This window comes from Apis florea, unplaced genomic scaffold (genome assembly GCF_048593485.1).
Source record: "Apis florea isolate Af1SG1 unplaced genomic scaffold, ASM4859348v1 contig_20_pilon, whole genome shotgun sequence".
NCBI classification, from domain to species: domain Eukaryota; kingdom Metazoa; phylum Arthropoda; class Insecta; order Hymenoptera; family Apidae; genus Apis; species Apis florea.
In genome coordinates, this window is record NW_028256527.1 from 84215 (window position 1) to 102967 (window position 18753).

The 18753-nt window shown below is 41.4% G+C and overlaps 1 protein-coding gene across 1 annotated transcript in view; it reads right to left on the bottom strand.

Moving 5' to 3' along the window:
- Cph (BCL11 transcription factor chronophage) overlaps positions 1–18323 on the bottom strand; it is a 44212-nt gene extending 25889 nt beyond the window's left edge. The window contains exon 1 of the mRNA XM_086915256.1: positions 16503–18323. Within this exon, the coding sequence (XP_086771382.1) occupies positions 16503–16539 (37 nt within the window). The 5' untranslated portion in view covers positions 16540–18323. The remainder of the gene's footprint in view (positions 1–16502) is intronic.
- Positions 18324–18753: the final 430 nt, after the last annotated feature.

The window sequence follows — 18753 nt, forward strand, 5'->3', positions numbered from 1 at the left end:
GCCCCGAGGACAGGATATCAAAAGAATAGAAAGGACCTACCAACATATCCTTCGGTGGAGGGGATAATTTTTATACGAAATCCCCACTTTTTCCCTCTCTCTTCGTCGCTCTATCTCTCCCTTTTTCCTTTCACCTCACCAGGAAACCCCTTCGTCCTTTCGACTTTCTTCCATCGGTGAAGAGTTTTTAACCCCTGGACCCTGACCCAGTCGAGAACTACCCCACAAAGGAGATAAAATGGCGCGGCTATATCGTTTTTTTTTTTTTCCTTCCCTACATCCAAGACCCTTTCCTCTGCGTACGTGGACCAGATGATGAAGAAAAAAGGGAAAAAAAAAAAGAGAAAAAAATCGGACCCGTTTGCTGATCATGCGCGTCGAAGAAATCTCGTTTTGTGAGACCTCCTCGACCCGCCTATTTTTATGGAAGAAAGCTTTTCTTCTATATCTCGCCCCGATGATCATTTTCCCTTTCAAAAATTTTTCTTTCGGGACACTCGAAATCGGATGGAAACGGGAGAGAACATAACGGCCACTTGTTTTCGAATAGAATTGGGGTCATAGGTGTAGCGACGGGACTTTGCCTGAGCACGGGACAGAGGAAGTGGGAGGAATTTAGTACGATGCTTGTGTTTCGTGGAATATTGAAAAATCGAAATTTGAAGGAAATTTATTCTTTGAATTACTTACAATTCATTCGGTTTAACGCGATAACGGATGGATAAATATTCTTGTATCAACGTACGGTTCCAAATCGAAGATTTTCTTATTCTTCGGTTATGAATCAATTTATGAAAAAATATTTCGTAACACATTTACATTTGTGTCCCGATATTACGAATATACAATTTAATCTACCATCTACAGAATGTTCGTCACGGAGTTATTCCGCGAATAACGGATAATAATCAGCGTTGCCCTGTTTCAACAAAATGTTGAAACGAAACTTCGAGAATCGCATCAAATAGAATAATCGTAATTAGTATATCCAACTTATTAACAAAATTTATTAATTTCACCACGTTGTACTATTATAAAATTTCCTAATAAATCATTTCAATTTTGCAAAAAAAAAAAAAAATACATTCACGCAATAGCACGCAAGGAAATAGCACCCAAGTTGAAAAATAAAAATCTCAAATCTCTAGAAACGTTCGATCTCGGTCCACCCACGCTCCATCCGTGCCATCCGCATTGTCCTCACCGACCACGCTATCTAATCTCCACTCGATCTGCTCGAAAGCTCGAACCAAGTCCTCCGGAAACGCGGCGTTTCTCACGTGTCACGGAACCGCTTTTCCCTCTGACCGACGATCAGATATACCTCGTTCGCGAACAGGAGGAGGCCTCTTCCTAACTCTTCCCATGCATGGAGTGAATCGCGGAAACCAAGGTGGACCGACCAAGGACAGCCAGTGAGCGAGGGACGCGGGTGAGCGAGGAGAAGAGAGGCAGGCAGAGGTGAAGCAATTTCGAGCGGAATCGTGAAAACGGATTGGCCAGTTTGGGAAACGGCCCAGGAATTCACAGAAGACAGAGAGCGAGGCTGGCTAGAAAACTTGGCTCTCCATCCGTGTTCCGCGGTCGGCCACCCGGTTATGAGAAATATGAAATCTGGTTCTCACGGGTTGTGAATGGGTACACCGCGCTATGTGTGTATATATATATGTGTGTATATATATATATTTCTCTCTCGTTCTCCGGCCCGGTTTCCCACTCGGGTTTATATCCTTCTCTGTATATCGTCGCTCCACATGCGTATCGTGGGAGGATCTCGGGGGTCCTTTGTCCGTGCGTGCAGCAGGACATTGTCCATTGAAGAAACGGGCAAACAGGTCCTGGAGGAGCTGACCTGTACCCTTTTCAATCGTACCCTCCTTCTTTTCATGGAAAAACCCCTTTCCTCGTTTTTTCGTCAAAATAAATCATGTGGGTACAGTTAGCCAGCTGGCAACTCCTTCGACGCGTACTGGACTCGATTGGAATATGCTTCTGTCGCTGTTTCTGATCCCTCTGGCGGGATCTCCGTGAATGACACGTTCACGCACGCCTTTCAGTAAATTTTCAATAACTTTGTGCTGTGAGAAACTCACGTCTCGTTTTCCACGCTTCGGCTTCGTCGACGTGGACCAATTACGCTGCACTTTTCGGATATCAAAGGGGAAAAAAGTTGCTTGATAGGCAAGAAAGAAAGCTGTTGGAACAGGTTGCATATCGTTATTACTAGAAAGAAATAATAAAAAAGAAGAAAAGAATCGTTATTCTAGGAAAAATGGGGAAAGGGGGTACGATTGTCAGCTCTTTTCGCGTAACGAGGAATTTCGGATTGGACCGGAATTCGGGTGGAAATAAAACGGTGAGAAACGAGGAGATCGCGACGAGATATACCGGTGGAGCCTTTTGTATTGTCCGGTATCGCGACCGATTTTCATCGTCCCTTTCTTTCGCGCCGTGCTTCTCTCGTTCCTTCGTCTCGAATGTGTTTCCAACGATGGCTTCCCTCTCTCTCTCGACGTTGCAGAGGGCAGCAGCGGTTAATTAGAAAGTTGTGCGGCAAAGAAAGGAAAGAGAGGAGGGTGCACGCGGCGGGTTCGTCGTTACATTATTCAAAACGTCCCTCCCGTGAAACTCGTGCCGCAAAACATCCGAATGCAAACTTTTGACAACGCGCGAACGCGCCAAGTGCCGAAGCATGTCACGCGAAATAATTAACGATCGCGCGAGGCGAATTTTCTCGAGCGAGAATTAACCGAGGCGAGTCGAGGCAGGCGCTGGCTCGTAGCATGGTTTTGGATACGGTTGGACCAGGGAACGTAGCACGTGGACCACGTTTGTTGTCGTCTCGTTGTTTCCCGAATTCGAGCTTCCCAGTTTCCGAAAATTTTACATAGAATACTCGTGCTACTAATACGTGCGTGTGTATACATAAGGCGTGATTGTTTAACATGAAAACATTGGAATTGGAGAGAACTCTGAGAGAGAGACTTTTGATAATTGTGATATGAATCACTTCTGATCAAATTGTTTTCTACGATTGGTGATAGATTTGCGCGGAGAGGATTCTAATTACGTATGCGTATTGTAATTGTAATTTTTGTTAAGAGTCAGTTTTTATTTGTGCATCGTGACGATTGATTTTCATTAATTTGAAAAACAGGAAAACGTTTTAACTATAATTTGTAATAGATGATATATAATTGTAAATTAATATCAAGAGGATTTATTACATCGTAAACTTAAAGTGATTATATTGGAAAGTTAAGAGTTTACCAAGTTGAATAGAAAATAAAGAATTCTGGTAATCATGAATCAAACTTATGATATAATAATCATTGCTGTTACACGAAGTACATCGTATATCATATTTTAAATAAAACGTAAAGTTTGGAACAAGAAAAGGCACTCAGCATATTTCTTGACTGGCAAAGTGAAAATTATGAATATTCATGGCTCTCTAAGAAAGATGATATTAAATCTTTCTCCAGATTTTCGTACAGAAATATATATTATTATTAGGAAATATTAGAACAATTTAACGCGAATAATAAAATTAATCGAAGAGATTACCGATCATTTTAAAAAATCTTTAAATTCTTCTCAACGAAAAATATCTCGCCTATAATTAATTACATCTCGGAAGAAATTAGATTCAATTATAAAATCACGAAATTGAAGAAGAATCATCAATCAAGAATCAAACTAATCGTTCTACTATCGTCACATCTGTATCAAGAGGAACAGGCTTCCAGGCTTCGCGACGACGAGTTGAAGGAAAAAAAAAACCTGACCCCCAGATTCCTTTTTTTTTTTTCTCTTCACCTGGCCCGCTCTCTAGCCCCCCGCGGATCGGCCACGCAATTGGTCCAGCCCAGCGGCGCTCCATGAATTATCTCGAACCCGATCCCACTCTACCGGTTCGAACACAGAGGCCCTGATTTTTTCGCGAGAAAAAAACCATCCTGCTGGGCAATTTTGTCGTGGCCGGCCAATTGGAAAGCGGCACGCGAAAACGGGCACGCCACTGGTCGATACAGCAGCCGACCATCGAGAGCCGGTTCCACGTCTTCTTATTCGACTTCCGGATAGACCGATTCAATGGCCGGACATGACTTGGAATCGCTCGTTCTTTCGCTCGTGTTGTCCCATTGTCGAGAAGGATTTCTCTGTCACCGTTTTTCTTTTCTTTTTTTTCTTAACGAATTGGAATCTTGAAAAGCGTGCCAAAGCTGTAAATAACCGGATATCGGTTTATAGATAATGATAGTGATATTTAATGATTAGAGAAAACAATAAACATTGTTTTCTCTCGTTGAGTTAATTGAGATCGATATTTAAAATTATCCGCCGTCTGGAATCGACGTGGATCCATGTCAAATATCCTGCTAGCTATCCGAAAACCGCGTCTCGAATCGCTGTTTCCTTTTCCCGTGTCCGCTTTGACGAAGGACAGGAAGTCGAGAGGTGAGATTTACGTAAGCGGATGGACGATTGTTCAGCTAAGACACGTTTTTGTACGGTTAAAATGCGTTGAATGGATACGTGTTTTAAGTGTTTTAACATGGCCCACTTCCGGAGAAGAGAGAAAGAAGGGGGAAAGAAAGAGGCCTAAGAAGATTCGTATGATAAAATTTAGAAGAAAGAAAAGAAAAATTCTTCAATTATATTTAATTGAAAGGAAGATTGATATGTCTATCATGTATCTAATGGTGAATATTTATAATCCACGTTGTTAAGAATAAACGCTTAAATCGAGAACCATTATTTTCCAGAGCAAGATTATATAATTGTCTTTATTAACCACTCGATACGAAACGTATATCTATCTCGATAGATTCAATTTAATCTTTCGCACACATTGATATTCTACCATGTTCCAAAACCTCCCTTAAATAGAACTCACAAAAGCGTATTTCTAAATCAATATTTATAAGAATAGATTTATAAGAATAGAGTAGAGATAACGCGTGGAAGAACAATAGAGTTATTTCAAAACCATCTTCCAAAACAACTTCCCCTGGTGCTGTAGAAACGATACCCCACTCTGCCATAAACATTTCAACAAACCATTGATCAAATCACTGATCGTTCCCTTAACTTTTCCTCCATTTCTAAAATTAATCAATTAAAATTAATCGTTGTTAAACCTTAATCACACTAAAGATATTGGATTCCAATCATGCAAATCAGGCAAATCTACACCATTGTCCCAAGTGTGAAAATAACGAGGACTTATGAATCGTCATAAATGGCAAAACGCACAGACGTAATTTGTCTCATCTATGTTACGTCTCGCACAGTTCTGCTCTCGTCTATTTAATCACACGCTGTCAAGTGGCTATGTTCGGTTGGTCGTCCAACTTCCCAAACGAGTAACCGTCTCGTTGCGTTCCAAGCTTGTGACGACTCGAGTCATAACCGGCGGAAAATCTAAAAACGTGACTCCACCCTGTTCCCCTGAACTTGGCGCTCCTATTTATAGATGGGTCTAACCGGCGTGTGTACGCGCCACGTGGTTTACATACGTGCGCGTTCTCCTGCAATATTGAACTATAACGGGTGATCGACACAGAGAAAACGAAGAAATTTAATCGCGAAAGTGGATAGAATTAATGGTAATGTTTTTTAATTGATTGACGTGAAATTGATTTTCTCTTCGAATTCTTTCCATTTCCGTCGCTTTGGAACGAAAATTTGGCTGCAACGAGATGACAATCATTTGAAGTATCTGCTCAACAATTGTGTCTTCGTGGTAAAAATGAAAGTATCTTTAACGATTCATCTAGTTTTTAAAAATGAAATAATTGGATTGGATGAGAAGAGGATACTATTTGTGATACTATTGGATCACTATTTGTGAATAAAAAACATGTGAGTTGAAAGTATGTTAGTTTTGACACAACATAACCTATGACTACATAAGTAGGTTCTTACAATTATAAAATAACATTCCAATTATATCCACTTTCAAAGTATTTTTGAACGTTTATATAAATTTCCATGGCTACATTATACAATATTTTTATAAAATTATTTTAAAAAATCAGAAGCATTCGTGCCAGTTGAACAAATCAAGCATCAAGACGGTAAAACGGAAATATCAAGCAGTATGTTAAGCCTATTTATTTAAATGACGAGAGATATATCTTTCTTTTACAATCCCTGTTCAAAAGCACACCGTTCAACATAATGAACAGCAACCAATGATTATTGGTTATGATCTTAGAAATAATCGTTGGAGAAAATTCCTCGAAGAAAGTGCTTCCATCTGACCCTTTCTCGACTCTCCTCTTTAACAAGAGCCAACATCCATCCACACTTTCCAAATAATTATCCAGAATGTACCTGTATGATACCATCCACACCAGACTCGTCGTCTCCTCTCCCATGAGGTCAAGCGCACAAAAAAGAAAAGGACCAGGCTACTTGACCTTTAACACTGATCGACGTTCAGGATCAAGTTGACAGAGAAGGGTGAGTTTGGATCGTGAGGAGACAGGTTGTGACCCTTGTTGCGCACTGACAATCGAGGTGACATCGTCCAGGATGGTCCACGAGGGGTGGAAACGCACCTTGCCAGGGAGCAAGGCGCTTCGAAGTGACCCTTGGTCAGGTAGACGTGTCCCCTCTTTCTTGGACAAGTGGACCAGCCGACAAAGAGCATAATAATGCGAGCAGATTATCGCCCCGAAGGGTGTTCGCACCTTGGGAGGAGGGACTCGGACAATGCCGGACAATGGACCAGGAAACCGACACTGCAAACAACATAAATTTTCCTATGGCACCTCGCCATTATTATTCCGTACTCGGACAACTTTGAATTCGTGGGTCAGATGGTCTTATTCTTTCCGGATTCTTCTTCTTTTTTCCCCACTTTTTTTTTCTTTTTTCTTTTTTTACCGGTGGCGAGGGACAAATAATAACAAGGTGATTTCTTCGAGAAAGCAGACAGAGATTTTGAAAAAGCCTATTTCGAAGTGCTTGTAAGTCCATTATTGGACGAAAGTCGAGCTGTGTGGTACCTTGGTACCCTTTATTCTGGACCCTCTCTTATTTCTGTTGTGATTTGTCGTTGAGAGACGCGAAAGGCAATTTGGGGAGACTATTTAAGATGTTGTGTTTGATTAATGGAAAGATAATTGGCTAATATTTTGGTTGTTGGAATGAATTTTCGAAAGCATCCCATTTCCCGCAAGAAAAATTTAAAAGAAACGAGAGAGAGAAAGGAAAAGAAGAAAATTAAAAATTAAGCGATATATTAAATTCATATTAAATTTGAAAGAGAGGATTGTGTCCTTTCTCATAAAAATCAAACCTTAAACCTCGCAATCTATATCATACAATACTGTCATTAGTCCCTTTTTTCTCGAATATCTATTCTGAAAAATCGATCGACAATCCATCCACGATTGCAGAGGCGAGAACTCGAGGCGATCTGTACTACACGATTTCGCGGTCTTAACCCCGTTTTGAGGGATTCACTGTCGGGGAGGCCAATAACCCAGGTCGTCGAGCTTCGCGAACGAACCCGACGACATCGTATTTCAGCCGAAATTGCCGAACAGCAGATTGGACGGACGATATACAGCCACGTTTGGGAAAGATAGCGAGAATCTCTCGTATCGACTTCGTCTGTTGATAGGGGGAAGAAGAATTTAAGGAAACCCTCCTGGATGGCTGATTAATTTCTACTCCTTCGAGTGGCCGTTTTTTTTTTCTCTCGTAATGGATTTAATTACCCTTCGAATTGAATTCGTGGATTTGCAAGAGGAATTAAAATGTTGACCTTAAAAATATGGATATGGATACGTATATGAGGATCATTGAAATTGATGGAATATTAACTCTTCGTGGACAAGTGTATTCATTTCACGTCTTTCGTGAATAATTGGATTGGAATTGCAATGTCTATTGGAAAATCTCTATTGGATATAGAATTGTTTGAAATATTCCAAAGAATTAAGAATAAAAATCTTTTCAAAAGGATTTAGAAATAAAGTTTTGAGAATTAAAGGAATAGATTTTAAAGATGGAATTATATTAAAATATATTGTTTAAGGGAATCAAAATGCTCTTGAATCATCATCTGATGCGAGATACAAAAAATTAATGAATAATTAGATAATAATACTGACCGCCATTATTTATTTTTCTTTAATAAACCATGTAATTTTAATATTAAATTGTGTCCAAAAGTAAATATAATCTTGGAACGCTATGTCTTATTGGAAAATTGAATATTTCTTTACAATTTCGCAGATTTATATCGCAATTAATATCTTGCATCGTTCCTTTTTATTAATTTTTGAATCATTTGTTCCATATAAAAAATAACGTTTTAAATATTTTATCGATTTTACATATATAAAATACAATATATATTGAAAGAGTTCAGCATTCGTAGTTTAAATTTGGATCACGAGGCTCGCAGTAATGTTGCATCAAAAGAATTTCAAATTTTTAATAATTACGAATTATAATATTTTCGCTCTTCTTACTAGACTTATGCAAAATTTCCTCATATATTTTCATTATTAATAATTTGTAAAAATATATGCTTTTAAAGTCCAAAAGAAATCCAATCTTTGATATATTCGCGTTATAGATATAAAAGTGTCGAATTTATCAAGTAAAAACATTAATCCTTTCAATATAAAATGATGCAAAAATTGATGCGAGTCTTCTTATAACACGATATTCTTAAGACACGATTTCTGTAATAAATTTAAGGAATTTTAAATATCTTGGTGTAACACAAATATTTTCATCACATTGTTTTTTCAGACACATTTCTTTAACTTGTATTAATTCCACATTTTGTTCTTCTCTCGATACAACACAGAAGAGAAATTATAAACGCGTATATGATCGACTGCATTATCAATGCAAAATCGAAATGACACGATCGTTGCACGGCTCATTTGCATCGAACCAAAAGGTACGCAACCGTCCCGTACTCGATTCCATTTCTCGACTATCTTCCACTCGAAGAACCAAGTTAACAGTTAACCAAACCGTACTCCCCTCGATGATTACCCTAGGATTAAAACTTTCCATGTAGTACAGAGCTCATTGACAGCGAGCATCTTCGCCATCCAGTAGCGGACGTCAATGCGACATCCGACAGTAGCGACAGGTGGCGCCATCTATCCCACCCGCGTCCCTCTCATCGATTCCTCCATAAACATTCTATTATTTGCCTGCCTGTTCCACCAATTAAAATCTAACTAAAAAACCTCTTTAATTCATCAAAATTAAAATTAATACAGAATTATCGAAATGTGGATGATGGAAATAATTTTAACAAACATTTTATTGCGAATGCGGTGGTTAAATCGAATAAATAACAGTAGAATTTATTAATTTATTAATAACAGTTTAAAGTTTAAGTGAAAATATGACGGATATCTTTTTGTTCATGGATGATTGGTATTTTCAACGCGATATCAATGAATATTTCTTTTTCGTGTTAAGTGTAAGGATGTATTTGATAGATTCTCGATTCCAAAACATCCGAGAATTTCTTCTTTTAAATTTAAATTTTAAAACATTAAGCAATAACTTAATATAATTGACTTGCTATGTAATTTTATATAAATATAAAACACCAAAATACTTTTGGTACAAACACAAAATTAAGAAGATCAACATCAAGTTTATCAATAAATCAAACACTTTAGAAATCGAATGATTCAATTTACTCTAAGGTGTCTACGTCGCCAATAGCAGAAAGAATCTTAATTCATTCCGTAGTCGAATCACAAGATATAGAAACTCGATTCAACTAAATTTCGCTCCGAACATTTTCCCTCTCGACCCACACGAATCTTTAAAACCGTCGCGAGAACTTGGCCGAGTCACGAGTAACTCTCCTCTCTCCTCCGTAGATATCACGACGACGCGGCACAACTTTTCCTCACGGCCCATAAAAGATATCGCCATTAGCGAGACTCGTGTTACACGGACTTTTTGCGTGGCTCGCGTGCTTCTGGGATCAAAAGTCGTCCTCCGCGCGTTCCCTTGGCGCGCAGTTCGCGGGAGAAGACTTCTTACCTGGCCACGTGCGAGCAGATACCATTCCTAAACGACCGTATAGAATCACGAGAGAAAGAAAAAGAGAGAGATCAAGAAGAACCAGTCGAGAGGATCCAGCAGCAAGGAGGGAAAGGGTTCGGCCACGCGCCGAAAGGTTAATCTGAGAAATCAAATCAAAGTAGTTTTTTTGCCCGACTCTCGAGGAGCGGCTGCTGGAACTTGGTTCGAAGGAGAGAGAGAGAGAGAGAGAGAGAGAGAGAGAGAGAGAGAGAGAGAGAGTAGTTCAGATTGAGAAGGACGACGAAGAAGGAGGAAGGTGGAAGGAGAAGGGCTTCCGACGGGCCGCATCAAAGACAATATTTAACGCGCACGGTATAGAAAACGCGCATATGCCGTGCACGTGCCGACAGGGGCGCGTAAAACTCACTTTGTTTGCTAAATAACATCCTCGAGAGAGTGCTTCGGGCCCGATATCGAGCTCGAGCGAGGCGGCGAGCATCGCAGGACGAGGAGGTGTCCTGCTATGCGGGCGTAATTGCGTCAATTAACGAGTCACGCTTTCGAGCCGGTGATAAAATTGCTTTCGCCCGAGAGAAACGGTTGCGACTCGTGCCCTACGAGCAACTTTTACCCAGAGTTCTCCAGTACTTTCGTGATTACGTGATACGACGTGGTGGTTTATGACGTACGGTAGCATCGATTTTTATTACGTACGATCGAAATGATTCCGACGATTGTTAATTTTATGTTGTAAGGATGTTAAGAGAGCAATGATTTGATTTATTTTATCAGGATCTGGGCTAACTGGTAAGATTCGTGTGTGAAAATGGTTTAGTGATTTTAAAATGTTTGAGATAGGCGTGTAGATTTAGGTGTAATGGAATTTTTAAGAAACCTAAATTTTTAAAAAAATTTTTAGGTTTTTGGAAATGATGTTACGAATAAGTAATAGTTTATTATTTACTTTGATAGGTATTTTAATTAAAAAGATTTTTATAGATTCTTTGGAATGTAAGCGGTGAACGTTTCTAGTTCAGTTCATTTAATCATAAATTAATTAAGTGGTAGAAAATATTTTGACACTTATTTCGATAGATGATAGAGATTTTTCTAGGATAATAGAATAGAAGATGACGTTCGTACAAATCCTTCGATGATTAAGAAAATAGAAAATAATTCTTGGATAAATAGAGAATTATTTTTTCGTTTCGTATGAAATATTCATTTCCTCTTGATTTAAAGAATTATAACTATATATGTTTAATTATAAATTTACTAATTTGTTTTTAATTAAACATATAAATATATTATAATCAACTTGGTTTATTCCGATAAAAGAGAATAGATAATATTTGCACGATATCATAATAACACGTTATGTTTAGAGCGAGAAAGCTAGAGAGAGATTTACTGTTTCCATCTAAGAACGCCATATTCATTAAGCGTTTACGTGCCAGCAGTACCTCGTTATTGTTTATGTATGTAGGTTTGTTAACAAGCATAACTTGCGTTTTAAGCATATACAGGATTATTGAATATATTTGTACGTATCATAATTTGAGTGGGAGGATTAGTTGGAATAATCTTGATTTTCACTCGTTTGAATTTTATCGTTATTAAATAAACAACTTGCACAATCTATAATTAGTCCAAATAATATCCTCCAAAAGTAATTCGCGGGTTTATCGATGATCCAATGAAACGCAGTATTCTTAAAGTAAAAGTCAATTTATTGTCAACACTTTTTTGAATATTAGGAATATTATCTTACGTATATCAATACGTGGATTCGTTGAGAATCGTAGTGGTGTAAGTTACACACACAACAAGTTTTGAGGTATTCATCATTGAAGGCTGATAATACGAGGAAAACAGCTTTCTTATATTCATTTTTATATTCTCTGATTTGGGTATTATATTGGCTTTAAACTTCAAATTGTTACAAACATATTTTTCGCACTATAAAATCTGGATCATTTATATCCACGATTTTATCTTTTTACCATTCTCGGCTCTGAAAAAATATTCGAAATGCTTATCGAGATCTCTATTTCATTATAGAATCGTATATCCAGTCAAATGTTTAAAAACTTTATCGACAAATAAATAAAAATTCTTGGGAAGGGATTCAGAAATGAAATTCTGCTCCAAAAATAAACGATTCCTATTGCAGCGTAATTCCATTTTCTTCGATCGAATGAAAAAGAAATTCATCATTGCCTTTGCAAAGTACATTTTTTTACGAACCATAATAATCTTGAAGAGAGTGAGAAATTAATTTATGTACACGCATAACGACATACAATATTTCCAACATTTCTCTTTCATTTCCTTTTTATCGTCTACCTGCACGCATAAACGATACAGTCCACAGGGAAGTGATAATTTATTAGCAATGGTGGCGATTCGTTGGTCGCGCGATTTTCCTTCGGTTGTCGCCGATATTTCGCCTCGATCCTACCGTGTCTCGTGTATTCGAACAACAGCTGCCTCTGCTCCTCGGAACACAAGCGTCACAGCACCCGTACAACGCTCGATATACGATTCGTATCTTAATTGGGAATTTGCTTATTCCGATAACGGGTCGCGCGCAACATTCACGCTTTAATCGTCGATCGTCAACGTGTCAAGAAATTTGCTCGAGGAGAGAGGAAAAGAAATGGCTACGTGCACGTACAAACAATGTGGCTTCGAAAATGAAACGGAGTTGGCGGTGTTCGATTTGCTGATAAACTGTTTCTTCGATCGTTCCAACATGGAATATTTCCACTTGTTGATCTTGACGATCGGCCGATTATTCGTTCGAAATATAAATCATTACGGAGATTGGAGTTTGGAAAAGAAACTTTTCAACGAATTATACTTGGACGGTAACAAGAGGTTTAATTTTACAGTGGAAGTTGGAAAAATCGAATTTAAAGTTTCTCTTGGATAAAATGGTGGAAAGGGAATAAGAGGATACGTAAAAGGATAGAAGTAAAGAAATTTTGAATTTAATTCTATCAAATGATAAATAGTAATAGCTCGTAATTTTTATTGATAATTGTGAATAATAAGTTTAACGAAACAATACTTTAAACGAATCGACAATCATCGGGAATATATCGATTAATTTGATGAGCAAGTATTTTATTAATTCTTTTGCGATAAAAAGATGAAACGTATATATATTCAAATCGAATTGTGTCAATCGTTCAACGTCATTGTTACAATTATTCGTAATATGTAGTTTTCGAATGAAAAAAGAATATTTCGTTATAGAATATTTAAATTATTTAAATTAGAAATAAATAATTCAATAATTTCATTCGCAACATCTTACGATTCAACATCTTATAAATCTTAATCGTTTTCAAATGATTTTAAACATCATCATCGAAAATCAAAATAAATATTCTTTAATGATATATTCTCGAGTAAATTCTTCTCAATCAGATCCATGATAATTTCATTTGTGATTCGACAAGACTTTTAAGTCTCGATTTAAAAATATTTCATGGTGGAGAAATTTCGAAACGAAAGTATTTCAAATTGAAAATCAATCGAGGTAGAAAACGTCGAAGAGAGATTATGGCACGAATCGTGGTGTCAAATCGACAAGTAATTGTACATACAACCTATTTACCTATCGACGGCCAGGCTAACGCGTGATCTATTTACTTGATTACACATATGTAGGACAGGCACTGGAAGGCGGATAATCGCGATGTAAACAGGAGTCGTACTTCGAAGCGGCGGTAGGATAATCCGCATTTGCAAACAGAAATTCAAAGATCTGCTCGCGATCCTCGACCAAAGTCCTGTGATCGAATCGTCCGTTAGATCGAGTCGGCTCAAGGCCAAGAGATCGTAAAATTTAGAAGAAGAGAAAAAAAAAAAGAGCCGAGGGAAACATCGAAACGATGATAAACAAAGTGAATTATCACGATTGATAACAGGGTTTGACATTTGGACAAGTGTGATAACCTGTCACGAAAGGGGGAACTATATTCCAGATTTAATCGATCGACTCACCTCTCGGAATGCACGCGATGTCTAAAATCGCAAATCGGTCGATTCTCGAATTTCCTTCGACGTGATGTGTCGTCACGCGACCCGTGCATGTTCCCGAATCAACCACATGTTACATCGTGTCACCTCGAATTCCGTCTCATACGTGAATTAAAACTCGTGCGTGTCCCCGATGATCGATCGCACGATACATCGTCACCTTGGAGCACGAGTCTTCTTTCTCGAAACCAATCATTGCTCGAGTCGCGCACGCTGAAAGAGCGAACAGAAGCGGTGTCGTCGTCGCCCATCCAACGATTTCACAATCCCATACCAGACATGCGTACGTAGCCTTCCTCGCTCCACCTCTTCTTATGCGCGTATACGTACACGCGGAGGCCACTTTTCGACACTCGGCCCAGACGAGCAACACCGATCACCCACCCTCCCTTGTCCCCAAAAACTCGAGACGACTCTTAACGTTCTCGAGGCAAAGTGGCACGATTTCGCGACGCGTGGATAATACGAAATAGAACGCTCGATGGCACCTGTCCACCCAACCCTCGTCCCTGTGATCGGCGCCTCGCCGATCGAATCCCACATTCGAACGATCGATACTCGGCGAATGATGGAAGGCAAGGATGATTCGGGAGGAGGAGGTAACCAGAGGGGTTAATCGGTGGAGAAATATTCCGGTATCTTTTCGCGGCGGCGTCATCGCGCGAACTAAAGAATATCGCAGTTGTAATTAAGAAAACGGAGCCGCCGCCGCCGCCGCCGCCGCTCCCGTTCTCTCTCTCCGTGGGGGCGAGGGGGTGCAGCCGGCGACGCGGGGCAGGGTGTGTATCCGACCGAGGGGGTGCCTGGAAAGAGAGAGAGAGAAAAGATGGAACCGGGGGTGGAAAAGTCTGTGAAAAACGCGCGCATGACAATGCCGCCCCTCCTTGTCCACCCCACCCTCCCCTTCTTTCTCCGCCTTGGCCACCGCGACTCCTTTCTCCTCTCTTTCTTCCTCCTCTTTCTCCGTCCTGCACCCCGTCTTTTTCCACCCCGAGCCGCTGCTTCGAAGTACACGTGGGTGGGGGTGACGGGGACTAATTAAAAATTCAGCCGGCGACGAGTTCTCCGAAGACGTTGGCCTGCTACCCCGCATTTCCCGCCACCACCCCCGCCCGCTCCGTTCATTCATTCCTTCCCTTCCCTTTCTCTTTCTTTCGCCACCACGTTCTTCGTTACGTCTCTTTCTTTCTCCTACTCGCTCGTCGCGCCTCTCTCTCTCTCTCTCTCTCTCTCTCTCTCGAGTCCCTCCAGACGTCCACGACGCGAGTCTTTTATTTTTCTTAGCCGTGGCCACGCGACCGCCACCCATTTCTTTCTTTTCCTTTTTTCCTTCCCCCGGCTAGACTTTTTTCTTTCCTTCTTTTCGCAGCTGCTTTTAGTTTGCCCTTGCCACCGAAGGCGACAGGTTGGGACGAGCGAGACGGGTGAGAATTGAAAATTAAGAGATTGATTTAAGAGAGGATGATTTGAGAAGAAGAATCGAGAAGAATCGAGAGGCGGGCGAGGATGAAGATTCGATCGGATTCGTGAGGATCGACGTTTAAATTTCCTTCTCCTTTCGAGAATCAGGCTAGAGAAACAGCTGAGATTTGTTGATCGATTCTTGGAGAGTTCCCCGTGAATCTTTACTTTAATGGGAATTCTAAGACAGTTATCGTAGCTTAGAAAGAGATTATTATTACGGTTCGAGCGTAATTTTCAAGGCGGAGAGGGAAAGTTAAACGCCGTTAAACTTTGTGAAATTGTAATGCGAAGAAAAATTGAATTTTTCTTGCTCATTGATTTATATAAGAATCTTTTTTCAAAGTTTCAAAGTTTCAAAGTTCATTTGGAGAAACGTTACATCTTTGATCTTAAAGTGGACAAAGTGTCTAACGGTAAACGAAAGGAAAAATAGAACGTCTCCGCTTTCGAGTGAAAAATATACGAAAAATCGAGTATTTTTCTACTCTCTCTCTCTCTCTCCCTCTCTCTCTCTCTTTCTCTCTGTTTCCAAAAATTAAAACGAAATTAATACGCGAGAACGATCCTTTTGAAAAACGAATTCACGCAAAAATAAGAGAGGAACGAAAAGAAGATTTTTAATCCCAAGGAAAACTGAATTAATCTTCACTTTTTTTTTCTTTCAAAAGCGAATTTATATAAAAACAAAGGAGAGAAGATTTCTATAAGTCGGAAAGAAGAAACTGAATCGACTCTCGCAAATGTTGCGAGAATAAATTCTGTAGAAAAAAGAAGAAGACAGGAAGAAAAGAATTTTTCCAATCACGAGAGAGAGATCTTGGCTCGGTGATTTTTTAGGTTTTCGATCGCATTTTTCCTAACAAAATCCGTGCAAAATCCAAAAATAATTTCACGCAAAGATGAAGCGACGGGACGGTCGAGGAATTATTATTTCCTCTTGTTTCGTGTCCACTCACCTTGCGCGATCCTGACCGCGGGCATTTTGATCCTCATGGTGACGTTCGTCGATCTTCTTCGTGGCGGGTCGCACGATTTATCCTCGCTTCCGATCAACGTATTCCCTTCTTCGAACGGTCCAGGACGGAAGGATTTCGTTCCGTGGTCGAATGCCCCGTTTGTTGTACTCGTCGGCCTTCTCTGGATTCCTTCCTTCCGCACGTTTTTCGCACGTTTTTCAAAGGGGGGTGGTCGAAAAGGGGGAGGCGAGGACCACGCTTGAAGGAATTTCCTCCTTCGAGCACGGTTAATTCGACGATCGTCAACGCCTTCTGTCCTCCTCCCCCTCACCTCCGCCCCGCGGCGTTGCTTCGTTTAAACGAGTCCATCCGACGTTTCACCTGTTTCCACCTCGAACAAACTTTTTTTCTTCCCACTTACTTCCGATTTTCCTCCAGTTTTTTTCCCCTTCTCTTCTCTTCTTCTTCTTCTTCTTTTTCCCTCTCTTAAATCTCGAGGTCGACCGACCCTCGCCTACGAACCCCCCTCGATGCACTTATTTTTTTCTTTTTTTTCCTTTCCCCTCTATCTGATTCGGATCGTTCGTATCTCGACAGGATTCCGGTTTATCACGATCCTCCTGTTTACCTGCCGTCCGATCGTCTGGTGCACCTGGCCGCGACGACTACGGAACTGACAGTCGGCCGGGACGCACCTCTTCGTCAACTAATGTTCGTCCTCATCGTGTTCCTCTGCTGGTGTTCGGCACCGCGCGTTCGCGAGTCCCAGACGATACGACACACGTCAACGGGCACATATACGAGGCGAGCACACCGACGTGTAAACGGCGAAACACAGAGCGAATCGAGTCGAACCGAACGTGTACGTGTATATATATATATATATGTGTATATTGACACTTCGAGGACAGTGGGAAAACGTAGTAGACACACGTAATTGGGGACTGTCCGCGTGCACAGGTGGCGAGGCCTCGATCGGTTTCGCCGGTGGCCGTTGAACGTACCGCCACGGTACCCGAAAGATGTCTCGTTGGATCCCAACAACCACCGAGACGATCCCCTTTTTCTCTCCACTCTTAAAGTTTCACCTCGAGGAGGAAACGATTGCGTTGCGATCGGCGACGAGCAGAGGATCGCCGCAACAAAGTGTCGTCGCGGCCAGCTGTGACCCGTCGCGCGTTGCTCGACAGTCACACAATGTCACACGAACTCGCGATCATGCTCTTATCACCTCTCTCTCCTCTCACCTGTCTCGCCCGGAACAAGCGTGTTATTCGGAAGAATAAGGAGGCGAGGCGAGAACGGAGGGAAAAAGAAGAAAAAAAAAAGGGGAAAAAAAAAAGGAGAAGAAAACAAAGAGAAACAATTACGCTCTTAAAACTTGGTCGCGGCAACTGTCCTCCACCAGACTGACGGGGAACACCGTGGCGCGCACCACACACACACACACACACGCACACCCACCGCGTGTTCCTCCTTCTATCTCTTCCTTTCTTCCCTTTTCTCTCCTCCTCTCCTCGGCAAAAATCGGCAACGAAAGAAGAAGAAGAAGAAGAAGGGAAAAAGGGCGCGCGCGTCACACGCGAACCAACCAGCCAACTTCTATCCGTGTCTCCCTTCACGACAAGTCTTCTTTACCCGAGCATGCAGTACCATCCCGGACGTGTACCGATCTTCATACGGATGACGATGACGAGCTTGTTGGTCCCTCGTCCCTCCGGCGTTGCACGAGACGACGAGCGACAACGTGCCGAGACGCCGCGTGTCCTCGAATACGTCCTCGTTCGGGTGTGTTAGCGTGCGGTGGCCTGACGCGCGGATGCTGGATGCCTGATGCCGGCGTGGACCAGAGCGACGATGGTCCAGCATGGGTCGTATCTCTGAGTGGACTGTGCCGGACGGTGCGCCTAGTCGTGCCGTGCGGGACCTGGTGTGTCGGGCACTGCGCTCACTTCGGACGCGCTCGGTTCGCCTCGGCGCCGAGGCCGGACACCCCACGCGCTCTCGGGGTAGTTTTCACCCCTGTGGTGGGGGTAACGCCGATCCCCCCCTCTCTCTCCCACCTCACTGCCCGTGCACGCTGCCTCTCGCTTCCGCGCCGACTCTCCCTCTCTCTCTCTCTCTCTCTCTCCCTCTCTCTCTCCCTCTCTCCGTCTCCGTCCGATCTTGGTCGGCATCTGTTCGCTCGACTCTCTCTCTCTCCCTCGCTCGTTCGTTCCGTCTCTGTCCAGGCGTGCAGTTACACGCGCGC